This window comes from Calypte anna, chromosome 4B, assembly GCF_003957555.1.
Source record: "Calypte anna isolate BGI_N300 chromosome 4B, bCalAnn1_v1.p, whole genome shotgun sequence".
Classification (NCBI taxonomy): domain Eukaryota; kingdom Metazoa; phylum Chordata; class Aves; order Apodiformes; family Trochilidae; genus Calypte; species Calypte anna.
The window spans coordinates 7,234,108-7,253,700 of NC_044249.1; the positions used below are offsets into that span (position 1 = coordinate 7,234,108).

At 39.3% G+C, this 19,593-nt stretch overlaps 1 protein-coding gene across 1 annotated transcript in view; it reads right to left on the bottom strand.

Moving 5' to 3' along the window:
- Positions 1-243: 243 nt before the first annotated feature.
- The window catches only part of LOC103534824 (sodium/bile acid cotransporter 7), a 45,673-nt gene continuing 26,323 nt past the window's right edge, over positions 244-19,593 (bottom strand). The window contains exons 6-7 of the mRNA XM_030450825.1: positions 4,458-4,603; positions 244-1,354 (exon numbers count right to left, since the gene is read on the bottom strand). Coding sequence (XP_030306685.1) covers positions 1,310-1,354; positions 4,458-4,603 — 191 coding nt within the window. The 3' untranslated portion in view covers positions 244-1,309. The remainder of the gene's footprint in view (positions 1,355-4,457; positions 4,604-19,593) is intronic.

Consider the following 19,593-nt stretch of genomic DNA (forward strand, 5'->3'; position numbering starts at 1 on the left):
ATGACACACATGAAACTTCTATATTTATATCAATCCCAGTTTGACCTGTTTTCTTTCATTCCTTTTAATGTTTTAATGCACAACTGCCTGAACAGTTTTTGTATATGCATACACCTCAGAGCTGGACCAGAGTATGCTTCTGAAATCATCTCCCAGAAAAGATGTGGTACTGGCTGTATGTTTAAATATATGCCTGTGCTCCTTTCTCTTTAATGCTCCTCTTAGAAATAGTTTTTTTTGTATTATTTTTTATATGAGTTTATCAAAAAGTGTAACATTTCATTTTTTTAAAAAAGTTGTGGCTGATTGTCAAATTAGCATACCTGTTTCTGTGAGGATCTACTTTTAATTGGAAAAAAAAATCATAAACTTTCTTGTCCTCACAAGCTATTATTCTTTACCAATGCAGCAATACAGAAAACATAGCTTGGCTTACTACAGTGAAGGCTCTCTTTCAGCATTAGCATCCTAAGTTCTGTCACTGCAGATCTCTGTGCATTGTAGCAGGGGAAGGAAAAGAAAAAAGGAAAACAAAAATTTGTGTTCTTCAGGGGTAAATGATAAAAGATCTCCTAGCTGCAAACACAAATACTTCACTCATAACCCAAGCACCAGACCATTTCTTTGAAGAAGCTTATGAGGCATTTAAGATATACAATGGCACAATATCATACAATGGAATTGAAAGAATTTTCTTGAGAAACCATTAACTTTGAAGGAATGTCTAGACAACTGTGTCAACAAAATGCAAATAATTCATGCTTCTCAGCTTCTATCCAATGGATGGCCCCATGCTGAGTATACACAAACTCAGAAGAAAAAGGCATGTCACAGTCATATGACTATGGAGTGTAACAGAGTCACACAGAAATTCAAGTCAATCTTGGAAAAAAAAACACACAAAACCAAACCTTCAGAAAGCTCTTCCCCAGGGTAAGCCAGCAGTGGGGTAGGCTTCTGGTCATTTTGGCTACTTTAAAACAGAGACTTACAGCTGCTGCACCCTGGCTTCAAAGCAGGGGCAATGGAAGAACCAGCTGTGAGTCATGGCCACTCACTCTGCTAGAAAAATAAAAACTAAAGGACTCCAAAATACTGTACAACCTCTTGCAGTAACCAACAAAGTGGCTTCTGGAAACAATGCTTCTGCCAAGAATGCATCTGTAAGGCACTTAACAGGTATCTTTTATATATATATATATATGTATATATAAAAATAAAATATGCACCGAAGCAACATTCACAAATATCCATCTGTCTCACAGTATAGTACATATATACATTCACTGCGACACAGCCATCTCCATCATCAGACCTTCACTGGTGCTTTGGGCTGCCTGGTTAACTTCAGTGCCTGCAGATAGTAAACAAATGAGTCACTTTTCTCTGTTCTTCAAACACAACCACCAGCACAAGATAAGATTTTGGTTTATGAGGGGCAACAAAACACTGCGTGCACTTCCACAAGGCTGAGTGAGGTGTTAGCACCCAGCTCTGGGTTTTGTCATCATCTTTTTATCCTCCATAGCCCATGCCAGAGGAACCACAAGGAATATATATGGTTGCCCTGTCCTTTAAGGAGGCAATTGTTGGGACCCCACTCAGGAAGCCACTTGTGGCACAGACAAAAGACCTTCTGACCTCCTTAGGGAAAGGGTGTGAAGAAAACTTCTGTCAACACCTCTGTCCCCCGGGGGCTGCTTCCACATGTCTCAAAGCCTGCTTGTAGTCACGTCACTCCTGCAGTGGGGGATGTCACACACCTCCAAACCTTACACCTTCCTTTCTGAGAAAAGGTGAAAATAAGCCAAAGTCCATCCATCCAGAGGGGACCTTAGGCCAGGGGACACCTGACATCTCTGTAGCTCTCTGCTTTTACCGAGCAGAGAAACCACATGCCTTTATTTGGTGGCAAGGCCCAACTCTGTTCCCCTTAGGTCTGGCCAGTTATGTTAGCTGAGCTATTTATTCAGTGTGTGAACCTCTCTAACTCAGGAGGCAAACACGACAGCCTCAGAACATGCCCAGTTCTCAGCTGCCCCAGTCCACACCGGGAGGGATGCTGGTTGGTGTGCTCTGCAAGAAAATAGCTCAGTCTTGTCTTGTGTGGAACCAACTGGCCAAATTTGCAAAGTCCTGCAATTCTGAACCTCTGTTTCCCTCAGCCTTTTGGGGGATAGTGTCCTGACAGACTGGCACTTGCCTGCCAGTCTTAGCATTTCTGGGGGGGTTGACTAAACAAACAATTTTCAGCCTGAGAGATCTCTGATGGGCCTTCCTATTGTAGATATTAACCTTTAATATTGTACATTTACAGCTTGTAAGCACTGCTTGAAAAACACGGCAGCACAAATGTAAACCCTTGAAAAAAATACAAACCTTTAAAAATAAATAGGCTATATTCTCCTTAGAAACACCAGCATTTAGCTATTGTTAAATCTAGCCATTAGAGATTAGTCTTTTGGATATTATTCAGCAAGAGACTTTGGAGAGAGACATCATTCTACATTTTGTTGAGGGAAACAATTTTTTAACTTTGTAGTTTGGCACATTCTGCTGCCATATTTACAAACTAGAAATACCTTAGAGTAGATGAACCTCTAAATATTTAAATTCAATTTCATACAAGCAGATCACTTGTACTATCATAATTAAGTAAGAATGTCACTGCAGTTGAGTACTGTGACTGGATACCCGTCTCCTCCTGCAAGAGAGATGCCAAAATGAAGCCAAGGTGCTTATAGAAAATAAACATCAAGGGTGATGATGACATGTTTATTTTCAAAGCAGGAGGCCATTATCCAGTCACAGCATTCATTTCTATTATACTTATTGCAACCGTACCAGATCCAACCTCATTGATTTTTTTCAAGGAGTAATTAAAATAACATTTGTGAATAATACACAAGAGCAACTGAAGAAACTGCTGCAACAGAACAACAATCCTCCAAAGTGACTCTACAGTCTGATTAAGCACAGGAGGTTTATTTGATGCTTAATGAATAAGAAACTACTGCTGGTGAACTGTAAATCTCTCCAGGACTGGCTGACTTTCCTGATGCCCTGTTTAAGGGCTGTGTTACCTTGCAGCAACTGGCAGCAGTCCCTAAAGGCCATTATGGCCCCTGAGGATCAGGGCAGTCTGGATGAGCTCCAGCCCCACTCCTGGTCTTGGCAGCAGAGATCAATAAGATGCTGAAGAGAAGCCAGCATGGCAGGGATCATTCTGTCACCAGCAGTGTCAACTTTAGGTTATCTTGCTGTGGGAACAGCACAGAATTTTCTTTACACAACCTGTAACGCCTGCTGATAATTTCTGATTTAAAAAGTGACTTTCAGAGAGATGGAGAAATTACAGGATTCTCAAATTTCCATTTTCACACGCTATGATAAATACATCTTAGCAAGAGATGATTTTTTTGGACTCAGTCTTCCTGATTTCTACAATTCAGGTAACCAAAAGTGGAGCCACATAAAAACCACTCACTTGGGGAATTTTAGAGTTGTAGTTAGCACAGTGGAGTGAAGCTGATAAAATGGCAGCCTGTTGGGTTTTGCTGGAAGTTGGAAACATGGGAGTTATGATACAAAAACGTGTACACAGACAAGTGAAGAGTGTGGGGTACTGGTTGTGCTGGGCTTCCCACATTAGATCTCAACCTTCACCTAAAATGGCTCTCAAAGGCTGCTTTCAGTTGCCACAGCTTCTTGATCCCTGGTATCTCAGACCATTACAGACAGCATTTAAATCAGTTGTATGGAATAGCTTTCTGTGAGTTACTTACTACTGTTCTGAGAACCTAAAACCATTGTAATCATTTCATATAGGTAACTAAATGTCTGTCAGATGCCAACAGCTTCCATTTGTAGTAAAACAAGCAGAATTTGAATCAGTGATGTCAATACAAAAACCTCTACGTTATAGGCTACCTACAAGCTATCCCATGTCATAATTTGGCCATGAAATGTCATGCATCAGACTCCTGTAGACTTCTTGCTATTATAAAGGGTGACCCAAGGAAAAAAAAGAATGAAAACTTTTCATTCTGTTTCAGTTCAATTCAGAACGTGCCTTCATTTACCTGATTTCCCCAGCTCCCATGCCAGTGGACAGATCTTTATCACTTCTCCACTGGGAAGATCCAAAGCTGTAATAATTAGCTGGAGACATTCCTATTGGGCATGATCTGAATTCATAATTTGAATGAATTCATAATTTGAACTAACTGTATAGGTCTTACTTCAAGATTTAAACCTTTTCAGAGCCAAAGGGAATAAAGTTCACCATTTTTGATTTGAAAACACTGTGACTATGGTTGCCCTAAGGGAGGTAAAGAAACAGGAGAAGTCCCAACCATGGCATCTCCAAGGAGGAATCTGAGGAGCTTAAGACATGTTTAAGTATTTTTTTCTTGCAAGCACACTTCCTGTTATAGATCAAAACCAGCAGATCTTACCTTTTGCCTAGAAACCATCCAAGATTTTATTGTTGGTACCAACAGACTTCCAAGAAGAATCTGAGCAGGATGATAGATGAGCAAGGGGACAGAAATTAAGGACAGGTGCTCATAACCCGCAAACACAATCTTCAGCATTGGGATGCCTGCAGGCACAAAAACAGGAAACAGACTCTCACCTCAGACTTCCAGCTCCAGAGAAAAGTAAAGCACTTTATGTTGCATTGACATTTCACTCCCCCCTCCCCCTCTGCCAAAAATAAAGAAAGAAACAAAATGAAGACTGGGAAATTTTATATATAAAATCAAACCAGCAAGAATACGAACAAAGAAATATATAGCAGAGAAAAGTCTGTGGCAGAAAGGAAGGAGTAGGGGAATGCCATAAAAGATCTTTTAAAATTACACTAATAGCTGTCAAAGTCCCGCTGAAGACTTGATATAAAATATGTCCTGCTATAGCATGGCTGTTCAGTTGCTGAGCTCTACTGTTTAGTTACTGCTTCATCTCACTGTACATAATTTTGTGTTGTCATGACTGCTTTCCATCCAGCCTGCCTGGATGCTTTCCTTCCATCCAACTTCTTTTTTTAGGCTTTCTTCAGCCCATTCAGCACTAGAGGAGAGTTGTGTTTTCCTGGCAGACTCCCTGCTGGTTGGAGAGTACCCAAATGACAGCCTTGCCTGCTTTGACTGCTTCATGGTAGAGAGTCTAGTACTCTGTATGTTAGAGAAAACAACTCTTTGCTCTACCTGTGTTTCAGAAGAGATCCAGCATGAGAGGAAAGGTTTGCTGAGCTGAGTGAGCAATATGAAGTGGCTGAGCCTATGAAGAGTTAGGGAACAGCTGGAGCACAGAAGTTGCTAGATGCTAGAAGTGACTGTCAGAACTAGACATGGGCCATTTTTCCTAAGAGCCTGAATCTGCACTGAGCAGTGCTAATTCTATCAGACATCTCCCTGCATAATCTTTGCACTTGATGATGTGAAATGTAAAATTAAATTTGACTCAGTTTTGCAGTAATGAGTCAATAATTTGCAGTAATAATTTGCCAATTATGTTTACTTTGAACTTGTTCTTGTTCAAAATTATCTGTTTCAATCTTGGAACTTTGCCACCATCCTCCACAAAGCATGGGTGTGAGCACCCATCTCTGTCTCTGCAGAGTGGCCAACCAAAGCAGCTGGGATTCATCAGGACCCCCTTGAGGATAAATCTTATTTTCTCCTTCATCTTCAGTGTTATCCTAGGAATCTTTCACCAGCATCAGTCTTGCAGCAGAGCAGACTACACACAGGGTTCATCTCTGTGTCTCTTTTCTTAGCAATAATAAAAAGAAGAACTATGCCACATGCCCTTCATACTTCCATTAGCAGATGCTTCAGATCAGCCAAAGCTGGCCTGTTTACATAGACTTTTATTTGTGCCTTGGAAAAACTCCCATCCTCAAAAACCTTTCAGGTTCCCCCTAATAAGAGTTGCTTCTTCCCTGTGTGATCAAACAGATTATTTGTTGAATCTTACTGTTCAGCAGTGCCCCACTATTGCTGACACATGTCCAGACTTACTGAAATCCTCATCATGCTTCCACAGCACTACTTCTTGTCATTATTTGATTAGCTTCATCACATTACACCACAAGTAATCTTGTCCATAACTAGTAGCCTTTACTTTTGTGGATATTTCCAGGGAAAAATTAAATCAAATAAAAAAAGGCTTGCATGCTTAATTTCAATATTATAATTACCTTAACGATGACATAATGAACCTATCACAGTGCTTATTATTAACACTAATTTCTGGGGCTTGGGAATAGGTAGTATTTCAATAGAAATTAAATGGACATTTGTATTACATTAGTAGTGCAATTACTTCAATTGCCCATCACACTGTTTTGTAAGAAGATAAAAGTTTTTATTGCCTGCTTTAAAGTCTTAACTTGACCCCTGTGGGTCCTTTTCAGTTCTATAACCACAGAAAAAAAAGCTGGAGTCCCAAGCTATGAACATGCTATATTTATGTTTGTAAGACTAAGACAGTACCTGGTGTTTTGGCAGTGCAATTTCATCCACAGATCCAAAACCACTGCCCAGGACTCCTACAGAGAATCAGAGAACACTAAAGTGACTAGCCTAGGATCACACAGAAAACTGAGGGTGGAGATGTAAACAGAATGGATCCAAAGTGACTGAGACATGCTGTAAATCACTGTGCACTTTCTGAAAGAAAAGAGGAAGAATTCCAGCCTAAAAGGTAAATCCTCTGGAGGAAAGCTACTTTGGTATACTAGGAAAAGAAAATTAAAGTTGTCAAATATAGATATAAAATACTACAATTACTGTGACAACATAATTAGATCAATGGGTGGAAAGAGGTTCTTAATTCACAGCTTGTTTAAATACACGTCACAACAATAGGTTTCTGTAAGCTACTAACGTGCAATTAAAGTTCCTGTGATTTACCAGGAAAAACTAACTGGTGAAATGAAGAAATACTAAGAATTTTTTTCAGATAAGCATTAGTTCAATTGAAAGAAAAAGCCCCATTGCCTTTCTATGCAGACTTTTATAATTCCAACATTGCCAGAATGCAGCCCTCTCAGAAAATATTTCATGACAGATCCAAAGACTCCAGTCACAAATGCTTGTGTCAGTACCCTTACCACAAAGCTAAACAAAGCAGCATGGGTTTTACTTATTTTTTAAAATCTGTAAACTTTTTTATAGTGACTGCAAGCATCAGTATCACTGCTAATGTTTTCCAAATATATAAAGCTCATGCAAATTCCTAATTAGTAAAAAAATATTTTAATAGCCACTTTTGCCTCTCTTTAAAAAGTAGTAATAATAGTAACAAGTAAACAAGTAACAAGTAACAAGTAAAAAGTAGTAATAATAATAACAATAATAATATATAAAACACTTGGGGGAAAAAATTAAAAAAGGAAAACCAAATACCAACCAAAGGAAGAAAAGTGACATTATAATGCCTGGGCTGAAGCTCAAATGCTTTTTTACAGTGAGATTGTGAACTAGCACTAAGAGAAGCTAGAACAAAACCACTGAGGGTAAAAGCAGTGACATGAACAGGTGTGACTTTAACAACACTAATAAAGTGAATTTAAACCTTATGGATGGCAAGAAATGAAAGTACTAAGCAAAATGGATATGGTTATCTTTATTCTGGGCTGTCAACTCCTTTTTTCCTCATCTTTTACAGAGTATTGCTTCCAGTACTGATGGAGTATTATAGCAACACTAAGACAAATAATTTTTTCCATAGGATCAAATCACATATATTAAACCCCAGACTGCTACTTTGCTCAAAAGTTTCCTTGAAGTACACAGCTGCTCTTTACTCTCCCCACCCCCAGGTATTATTAGGGTATTTACTTGCCCTGCAGAGCATTAAGGCTGCTTCCACATATATAAAGAATAATGCCTGTAAGGATTTTTTAGTTTTGTTTTCACAGAGCCATTAATCATGCTTATCTGCATTTCAGGGTGATTGAACTGACTTTTAGGGGTTTTCATGTTGATTGACACGGAACTGAAAGAAAAAATGCTTCTCTGTGGTTTGGTGCCAGCTTGGGCAGCTTTCCTCCAAGCAGGGGTGTAACAAGCTGTTGAGTTGCCAAAAGTCTTTTGAACAGCCTTTTTGCATGTGTCCCACTCCTGGACCAGAGCTGAGCAAACACTGTGACAGTCACAAGTCAGGGTTGTAACCCATCCCACTCCAAAGAAAGAGGGAATGGGGCACCCAGCAGTGTGAGAAAGCAGGACCTGACCTGACCAGGACTGCAGAGAGCTGGAGCAGACATAAGGAGGAGGAAGTACTGAGATCATCCCACAGATATCCCTTACAAACAAGATCACTGGCATTCCCAGCTTTTAACCTTGAATTTCCCTTTTCTCCTTTGGTTGGTTATGTTTATCCTACCAGTCTGCTCTTGTGTTCCCATCTTCCTCCTTGCTCTTTGGCAAGAGGCTTTTGTTTTCTTTTTCTGTTCCTATTTTTCTCCTTCCTCTTTCCTCCTCTTCTCTACTCCCATGCTTCTATCCTGCTTGGCTTTGCTTCCCAAGACCTTGATTCTGCTCTCTTACAGAAGTGTAAATTTTAGGTACTTGCACTAAAATCACTAAACTCCACTAAATGCAGTGGACACTGTAATCAGAGTCACAATGCAACCCAGAGAAGTGAGTTAAGGCTGTGACATGGAGAACAACTAATTACTAATTTTTCTCCCCATTTGTGTCCTCCATCAGCCCGTTTCACACAAGAGCTTTGTAAACCTGAGGAAGAGCTAGCAAGGAAAAAGCTGTTTATCCATGACCTCCAACAGTGGTGAGGAAGAGTGGGAGGGCTGCTCTTCCTGTCTGGGATAGGATAGGAGAGCCCTGTTTGCTCTCCATTGCTCCAGGGTGTTCCAGTTTTGCTCCAAAGCTGTTTTATCAGCCCTGGGCAAAGGCCACTGTTTCTCTAGTAGACTCCAACACCTGAAACTTATTTATCTTTACTCCAGACCTGCAACCAGTATAACCTCCCACATCCTTCCCTTTTCCCCTCTGCTACTTTCATATTTTGTAGTCACCTTCCTAAAAGATCCATGAAAATATTATGCTGCACTTCACCACATTTAGTTAACTGTAAAATAATAATAATAAAACAATCCTAAAAAGATTTGATGGTATTTTTAAGAGAATTTAAATATAGGGCTCTTTTCATCTAGCTATCACTGCAGTAATATAAATGAAGCAAATTAATTTTAATGCTCCAAGGTACTGATTCTGTGTCACTGTCATTGACAGGATCCAACTAGACTTTATGAGATGGCATTTGACTTTATGGAAGTGAGCACTATGCACGCATTTACAATTTTACTGGGACTTTAAGCTGTCATGCTGAAAAATGTTTATAAAACATTAATCAAAAAATGCCTCTTTAATACAATGCATTGTCTGAAAGATGTTAGAAGGCACATATTGTAAATGGATTCTTTTTCTGACTGAAGTAATTTCTACCAAAAGCCTTTCCCCACTGCTATGCAAGTACACAGTGTGGAGAGATAAAGAGCACTTTCTCAGCACATTACTACCTGATCCAAACACTTGGGAAATCACTAATGTACAGCATGCCATATTTCTGTGTCACACATGACACATTTGTCTAAAATTACCCAACAGAGTTTGACATTGCAGCATATTCCATAGCAGAGCTTTCAACTGACATCTGCCAAGTAAGAACTTCAAGTAGGAGCTTTATTCTTCTAACAAGCGAGCAAGAGTTTTCTTTTATCCTATACCCATGATGGAAGTGATAAAACAATAAGTACTGGAAATCAGGGTTGGGGTTTTTTTCTATTTTAATATGTTTATTTTATGCTCACTGAATGTGTATGCTCTGCTCAAAGCACTGTTTCATCATTTGCTGTTTTCTATCACATTGCAATGGGTTCAGAGAACTATTGGAACATTTTTATTGCCCCAGAAACACAGGCCATTATTTTACACAACCGAAGCAGATGCTCTACTTATATACTTTACTGTATAGGTTTTCCACCTTCAATGTCTTCATAACAAACAATTTATCCTAATACTTTATTGCTTACATTACTGAAACACATTCCAAATCACAAAATGCTGCAGCATTTCTTCTTAGGAGAAGAGATTTGGGGCAAAACAAAGAGGTCATCACAAGGACTGCAACAACTAGGCATTCAGGACTCAAAATGCCAATCAACCCTTTGCAAAGAGGCAGTGGAAATACTCTGAAGTAAAGCCTTAGCTTCTGGATTTTCAGTTCCCCCTTCTACTCACCTATGAATTTCAGAATTGCAATGTACAAAATGAATCAAGTGTATGACAGTATCTTCTCTGACACTCTCCATGCTTCTCTCTGAAGGATCCTGTCAGAAGCTGATGTGAAGGGAACATCAGTAGGTCAAATAACTTTTTTTTTTTTTTTCCAACTGAGAAAAGTCCTGCAAAGGGGCATGTATTGCATAACACCCCCCTGAGCTGCCGAAGTAGGGGGTTTCTGAGCTTACCCCTGGCAAAGGCAGTGCCAAATAAGCACCTGAAATTTTAACACCAAGCTTCTGAATAGTATTGCATGTAGCCCAGTGACTGCATGGTGGGAAAGGATGCTGAGATCTCAGTAAAATCCAGTTTAGAGGATAATAAAAAGTTGTTCATGCAGATAAGTGCCAGAACAGCAAGCTGTTGCTAATCTCCTTTGAAAGCTTTCTTCAGGGATTCCCTTTTTCTGCCCAGGAGAGTCACATTGCTACAGTTAGTTTTGAGGAGACAAGTTTATCCACTAAGTCTTATCCTTAGGCAAAGACTAGCCAGGGACAGAAGATGTTTCTTCCCCTTGTTCAGACTGTTATGAAATACTCAGATCACAACAGAAGATGCTTTTTACAAATAAACTGGTTCAGGTTTCCTTTTCCCATGCTCTCTCCAGGGCATTCACTGAACTCCAGTTAAATGCTCTTCCTTCAGGACCAGTTTCTTTTAGTTATAGGAATAACTGAATGGTATCTGACAACCCAGAACAATACCAACATTTGCTTACTACTGAGTATACTCATTTCAGCTGAAGATACCATCCTCCAATGGACTATGGAATCACATCACAGGGAGAACGGGTTACTCAAAGCTGACCATACATCTTGTATGAAGACTTAGCCTTAAAATATTTTCAGGGAAAAAAGACAATTTTTTCAGTATATTTTCATGTTTCAGGTTAGTGATCTGTGCAGTGGAAAGCATAAAACAGGTACACAAAGTAGAAAAAAAAAAGACATCTAGCAAGGGAGGTTTTGTAAAGGACTGGTGAAGAATTACAGGGGTCTGGAAGAGCTGCAGGAACAAAACTGTAAAATGGAGGAGTATCCTAGTTCCCTTTGGAGCTCTGCATGGACCTTAATCTTCAAAAACATTTTCACTGTAATCAGACTCCTTGGGAAAGAAAAACAACTCACCAGAATATCCAACAAACCCTTGCATTACATCCAATAACTTATGTTTTGGACATAGAATTGCTATGAAGGCTCTGAGCCGAATCAGTGGTATGGAAACACATTGGCTGTATAGCTGTGCCAGGATGCAGGAATTTCCCCAAGACCCACACTATGGTAAGGAACTGGACTGGTCAAATATTTAAGTAAAGAAGGAAGATAAATCAATGAAACAGAATATACTTGTTTTGCCCTAACTTTAACAAGAACAAAAAAAAAAAAAAAAAAAAAAAAGAAGAAAACCTAATATGCTTTGAATACTTTTACTAATCCTTGTTCTTCACGTAGCTGGCTCATTATACTCATCATAGAAAGAAATAATTAAGTGCAATGTAAGTACAGTTACTAAGAGAGAACATCTTGATAATATCAATTTAAAAAAAAATGTAAAAGCTAGAGGAAGAAAAAAAAATGCAGTTTGTCTATTTCTGGATTTTCAGTGGGTACATTCAGATTGGAATTGATGTTTAGTGAACACCACAGGCAACCTTACCACTTGCTAACAATGAAGCATTAACACCAACAACTGAAGACCAGTGCCTTAGACTCCAAAAGACCTCTGCCTGTCTGCCAGCATCGTAGTGATAATTAACAGGGAACTGAAGAATTAATTCAACCACCTTAAGTCATATTTTGAATGTGACTTACCCTGAATTAGGTACTTCAATTTGGGCACAGCAATGTAAACTGATCCTCACACTTTGGTGCTCTGTTTGTTGCTTAAGTTTGAGTTCGTTTTTCATACACATAAGAATATGGAGATTATGCTCCAAACTGTTTCACACTATCTTTTAATTAGATTTCTGAAAGCTTTTTTTCTCCTGAACCCGTGATGCAAGGGAAAACACAAAGCACACATTCATGATAAATGGTAAAACAAGAAAACACTTTTCATAGGGAAGAAAGTATTTTCTAGGAATACTAAAAATTTCCTCTAACTCTCTTCATCTGTTTTCTGTGGCCAACAACAGAAGATATGAGGCCAGAAAAGCTTCAATGCTCCAGTCTTTTGGAAGGCATTTTGAGAAAACTGCTAACTACCTAGAAATACTGAGGGACACAATTTCCTATCCTAAAACTCTATGGTCTAGGGTTATGTGCTCGCAGTGCTTGTGGCAGTGTTTAGAGAAGGAACTCTTTTTCAGATTCCTAAGACCATCCTGCAATAGGAAATTTCTAAATTTTGCTGCTGCTGCTGCTGTTTTTTTTTTCACATCTTTGCACCCACTGTTCTGAGGTGCCTGGAGTCAGGAGCTGAGCCTGGCTGCCAGAAGGTGCCCTGAGAACAGCAAATGTAGATGCAGCTCTCAGGGAGACTTTGCATCAGCTTCAATACTCAACAGCTTTAGTGTGGGTGACACTTGTAGCCTCTGCCAGCTTGAGGTAACAAAAAAAAAAGTAATCTTGAGTCATGTCCAAATGTGGGTCTTCCCAAGGGTAACCTGTCAGCTATCTGCTGAATATAATGTAGTTTCTAAAAGTAGATAAATTAACTTTAACTGGTTTTGGTGGGGAGGGAGGGCTCTTGAGTCATTATAATTTTACAGATGGGTATGTGTTTTTATTTTTATTTTTTCATTACAAAGACATATGAGCTTGCTGTCATTAAAAACCTGCAATCTGGTTTTTAGTGTCTGGTACAATTACATGTACATCTAGGAAGACACACAACCAAATAAATAATTGGAGAGATGCAGCTCTGAAATGACAATTGTTATTCATCGATCTCTTTCTGCAAGTGGAGATTGAGAGATGTAAACTTCAAGTGAATGAGATCTCCTGGGTGAGATTCTTCAGTTCAAACACAGTAAACAACTGTTGTCCTCTGATGCACATTTTAGTACTGCTGGAGGCAAACTTTCTAAATATTAATAAAAAACCTACTACTGGCAGAGTATACAGATGAAAAGGAATCCCTGGGAGATGGTACAGAATTTCTTGCCACATTCTGAGTCTAATCAAAGAAATGTATGTTTCAGGTCAGAGAAGAAAGGAGATTCCCTAATATATTCTAGTATTTCCCTTTCTAGAATCACACAGAGGTTAAATTTGAGTAAACTGCACTAGATAAGTGATGTTATATTGTGAACCTTGTGATTAAAATCAAGGGAGAATCTGGTACTCTGTGTACACTGGACAATGCCATCTCCTACTTTGATACTGGCCCACCAGCACATTCCCTTCCCAAAAACACAGCCCTGAGAGTGCTCTGGTCTGAAGGAGAAAAACAGGGGGTGCTTTCTCAGCCACATACGTGATTAATAAGGGAAAATAAAAGAGAAGTTCAGGCAGAGACTATCCCAGCAACCACGGCCCACTCAAAACTGTGAGTTTGACTTCTTGTGGGGACAGCCCCTTCAAGTCAGTGGTGGCCTTAGCTTTATAGAAATGCCTACATATGCAAAATGGCAGCTGCCCTTGGGTGGATCTGTCAGTTCAAGCAAAAGACATTTAAAACTGTTCCCAGTTACAGAAATCTTTGTTCTGTATCTGGTTTTGCTAATATTCTGGTATGGCAGCCACACTAGAAATAGAAGCAGTTCCTGGGCTTGGTTTGGGGTTTACTGAGAAAGGAGACAAGCCAATTAAGTGGTATCAACCCGACTGGTAATATTGTTTGCTAAAAACCAAATGTTGGTCCTAGAAGACTGCAGAACTAGTGAAGATGATCCACCTGCCCTCAGGTTGGACAAGAGAAAAAAGATGCTGACCCGAGAGAAGTGCAGTGGATCCAGGTGCTTATTCCCCCTATCATCCCATGTTAGCATAAATCCTTCAGATTTTTTTTGTTTGTTTTTTTTTTTTTTTTCTAAAGAGAAGGGGAATAACAGGCCAGAGGAAAAAGCCCACTGAATCACTAGCTGTTTCTTCCAACCAAATGCCGAGCGAAGACTGAAGAGAAAAAAAAATTCATTTTGGCCCCAAGAATCACAGAATCAAAACTCATTAAAGGTTTCAGCAGCCAGTAACCCCCCCTGGGATCTCAGGGACAGGAATGGGAGAATTTTTAACTCTCTAGCAGTAGTGAGGGGCTCATATTGGCTGCCACAAGACACTGATTCTATCAAGCATATTCCTCCTATCAGCTTCCCTTCTGCCCCAATGGTCAGCACCCACCAGTTCTGGGCAGAGGAGCAGCCAAATCATTTTCACTTGTACTGTTCTATTGGACATCTGGGCAAGTAATTAACTCCCCCAGGTGTTCAATAGACACAATAAAATTAAATTTAAAAGATGTTTGTAATATATAAGTAAATACACAAGTTCAAGCACTACTAACACCAAGAAGTATGACATGGTGCCAGCAGTTATGTCTCCTGTTCAACATCCACAGGACAATTTTAAAAGGAACAGTATAAGAAGTTGTACTCTTCCAAACCCACAGATCACATAACCAAGATTATTTTCCATATCTTCATGTGAAAGTCAGAGGAATTATTCATACATTTATAGCTAGCCACAGTCAGTACCTTGATGAATAATTGCCTTAGAGGACAGTTCTCTGCCAGGAGCAGAGAAAAAACACCACATTTTAAAAATAGCACAGAGCAAAGCCTGAATGCTCACCCAAGGCAACACACCCCATTTTACCATCTTACTCTCTACTGTAGAATTATTAAGAAATGCCTCCTTTTTAGAAAATCAGAATTACCAACCTTTTATCTTGACACAAGTTTGAATATTTTGGCATTTTTCTCTCTAAAAGGGAAAGCTGATTATCACCATAAAATAAGAAGTGTCTTGCTTAATTAGTACATTTCAGAGTTTGGGTCTAGGAAAAAAAAACCAAAAAGATGAAGCAAAGACCCAGCTACTACTAAACAGCAGCAGTTTAAGCTGTGCATATATATTATTTATCTCTGAAAAATCTTGTAAGGAGATATCTGTAGAAAACATGAGGAAACTATATATAGCTGTGAGCAGGCTGGAGCTCTATGTGAGCACGATGCTCTCTGTCACATCCTGCAGCTGGGGACCTCAGGGGAAGGCACAGGCTGATTAATCCACAGCCTGATGAGCCCCTCACAGACAATTGAGTTGTCTGGGAAGCTACTTGTGTATTACAGGAGGCTTTTAACAATTGTTCAAGCCCAGATCACGAGTTTGAGACTTGTGCAGTAAGAAGCCAAATTTATTTTTAAAAATAAATTTGAATGAAATCAAAACAATAGATAAGAAAGTCAGTCCTTTCGCTTTTGTTTGCAAAATTAGCTCCTGTTATTTCCTGAAAATGTTTTGTGGCCCAGGGACTTTGATTGAATCGCTTCAAGAATTCCATAGTGAAAGAACTGCTACACTGATAAATCCAAATGAGGAAAAATACACTCTGCATCACAAACAGTACCTTGTTTTTATAATAAAGTGGGGTTATTGTTATTTTTCTTTTGGTATTTTATGAATCTGATGTTCATCAGACCTACACTAATAACATTTGCACTTGCGCTAGCCAAAGTTGATAGCAGTACTCCATTTTTTTGCTGATAAAATAATTTTCCACAGTAAATACAAAGAATTAAAGTGAATATATTTTTTTACAGTCCTGCATTTTCCTTTTGGAACTGTTGTAGCTTCTAGCTAGCAATTGACTCTTTGCATAATTATAATAACGTTCTGTACCTGGCTACAACTTCTGTGCAAGCACAAACACCAACTCTGCAGTATTTTTCCAGGTGAACCACACTGATAGCTTTGCACTTCCTTGAGGCCTCTTCTCTTTTCACTGAATGAACTCCAGGGAATGGCATCATGTTGGGCTTTCCAGATGGATTATGTGAAGCCATAGCTCAATGTCATTTTCAATAGCAAGGCTCATAATTAAAGGTCAAATAGTCACTTCATCTGCAATCAATCAATAGAAGAAGTACTAATACTAAGTACTAATCAATCAATGGCAAATGCACTAATAAAAGCCATGCATCAAACGTCCACATATGTGTGTGCTCACATGTCCTGTGCATATATGTGAGCAGGGAGAAGGAGAGAAAGAGAACCGAGTGGGTGAATATGCCAGAGGGCATTGTGAATACTGTATTTATCTCTGCTACTTCCAAGTTTATATCACTAATTAACTGAAATACAAATATACATTGGCTTTTCTGCATATGTGTTGAAAAACTTTCCAAAGCACCCACCTCTATGCAGAAATACTGGCTTGTGATCTGAGCTAAGAGACACAAAGGCACCCACCCTGTGTAATTTGTCCTTACACAAACATGCCCTGCACTCTGATCTCTGAGACAAAAAGTGTGTCAACTGTTCTGTCTACAAAATAAAACCCAGCATATGGGAACAGCACTCATCTCTGTGCAGAGCAAGCACTTATTCATGGATTCAGCACTGGAAGTGGCAGTTGGCCTCATGAGCATGCAGTGCATGGGAATTAGCTGGTTTCATAATATGGTATGGGAGAAAGTGACTTAGAAAAGTCTTCTTGTGCCTCTCCTATTACCACTTCTAAAGCTTTAAAGCTGTCAGCTCTTCTCCCACTTTAGTCAGTGCCGTTCTGAGCTCCCCTGGGAATGGGCCAGACATACCTATTTGGAGTTTCACCTGCCAAGCTGAGAGAAATCAGTTTCAAAGTGAAAGAACAAGTGTTGGGGGGTCATTTATACACTACTGTTGGAAACCCAAAGACAAACAAAGCAGAGCTCCACTACGGATGTGAAACCAGACCCTGAGCCAGGCTTGTGCATTCGGGCGTTTTAGTGATGGAGGGTGAAGGAAAAACTCCCTCTGCTACAGGAGAACAGAAGGTTCTGCTTGCATGTTTTATAGTAACACCTCAGGACAAGGAGAAATGTCACAGAACAACAAAAGACTAAGGGCCAAAATGCCTAAGTCTTCTTTTTCCTTCTAAGAGCAGGGTGGACAAGGCTGTGTTGCAGATTAAACTGTCCTCAGAACAAATCACAAGTACTCTGCTTTCACCTGCACTGAGGGAATAAATGCAAGCTGGAATGTTAACAACATTCCTGTGTACATCATCAGCTCAGGGTCCTGCCTCCTTGCACAAGGAGAAGCTGCAGGAACCCTTGAATTCAAGGAGGCCCAAGTATTTATGTTTGTGTGCCTAGGCAAAGAGAGCTGCAAAATATAAAGCTTGACTCACTGCGTGCTAATGAGAGCAATACTTTGGAATTGGGAAAATATAAGCCAAAAAAGTCCAGCAAACTAGGGACCTCAAACTAGGCTCTTCTAAAGGAGAAAATAAAATATAAAAGAATAGTGTTGTAGCAGAAGAAAAGTGATCCAACTCAGCTGTGTGCAAGGCTGCATGAGGATACCTGGTAGAATAAGCAAAAGAAATGAAGTGTCTTCATTTTTTTCTGGACAACAGCAAGCCCTGCTAGGATTTGAAAAAAGAGCTTTGTGCTTATTTTCTTAGTATCATAGCAAGCTGCAGAAGTGTTTAACACAGCATATACAAAACTATTTTCACTGGGGATGCAAGGGGAGCCTTAAACACTTGTGCTGTTAAACACAACCAGCTCCTCTTCTGTAGCATCAGAGTTGTGTCCCAAGTTTATGTTCACCTCCAAACACCAGTGCATTCTGACTTAGGTGTGGGATTGCTTTCTATAAACACAAGTGTAACTCTCCTAAATACAAGCTCTTTTATTAGTTGAAACTTCATCTTCATAGATCACTTGGCTGAAAAAGCCCTACTATCATTTAATCCGAGTTCTGCTTCAAGGCAGGATCAACTCTAGTTATTTAATTCCTGTCTGAGGCTTGTCTGCAATGATAGGATAATTCAAGACATCAATAGACAACATATTCCAAAGCTAAGGTGTTATACAGGTTTCCCTGACTGCTATCTTAAATCATCATCACTGTAAGAAAGTTTTTTTTTAAAAAAAAGTCCACTGTGAAAGAATAACTCCTTTGCTTTCTTTCATTTTAAACATTCAAAGACCACGACTGCATTTCCTCTGATCTCTCTCAACCATCCCAGTTGTTTCAGCCTTCCTCCAGGGTCATGTTTTTGAGATCTATGATCATTCATGGCACCCTCCTCTGATCTCTTTCCAGTCAGTCCACATAATTTTTGAATTGTGGATCCCAAAACATCATGCAAATGTCAAAAGAAGACATAATGCTCTTAAGCCATACAACTTTTGCTACTTCTCTGCAACCCACAGGACCTTGTGTGAAAGGAAATTAAGTTAGTTTGGTATGATAGATACTGGACAAACCTAGAAGGCTGTTACTCATTTCCTTCCTTCTTCCTACACTGCTAAAATCATTTATTCAATTATTTGTTTCAGTAGTTTTCTACAAAATGAAGTTAAACTCACTGATCTATAATTCCTCGTCCCCTCCTGGTTTCCACTGTGAAAAAGAGGCATTATGTTTGCCTTTTCCTTGTCTTCCAGGAACTCCTTCACTTCCCACAGACTTTCAATGGCACTTGCTAACAGTTGTGCAGCACAGGCCTGGCTGAAGCAAAAAACCCTGAGATGAGTTTTGCTGTATCAAACTGACTTGGAAAACATCTAACTAATCCCAACTTGTTCTTCCCCTGCTTCAGGCAGAGCTCTTACCTTTGTTATTGACACCATCTGTGTTTATCTTTGACAGATACAGTCTTGAAAAGGCATTTATTCAGTCACATATGCTTTACCAAATACGTGTTTTCCCATTTTGAAAAACAGTAAAAAATATTCAAGTACTAATCATTGCACTGGCTGAGCATAATGGATGAAGCAGCAGCAAGAGGCTGCAAGCATAACTGATTTAGTAGTGTTTTGTGAATTTCTATCTGAACATCTCAGTACCACTAAGGAGTCATAAGTGACAAATATCTCAATGATGTTTTGATAAATGAATTCTAATAAATAGAAGTATCCAAAACATCTGCAGACTTGAAATAAACACATACATTTTGCTCATGTTAAGAAAAAGACAGTATGCTCTATTATTTCTGCTTTCTGAATACCCTGAATGCTTTGAGTTTTCACTTGCACATCCCAGCTGTTTGGTATAAGATTTTACTGTCAGACTGGGTAGACACACCTTACAATATTTTCAGTAACAAACCTGAAATTTTATCAATATTGGATTAGGAAAAAGAACAAAATGAGAACAGAAAGAAAAATCCAGCTTTTCATAAA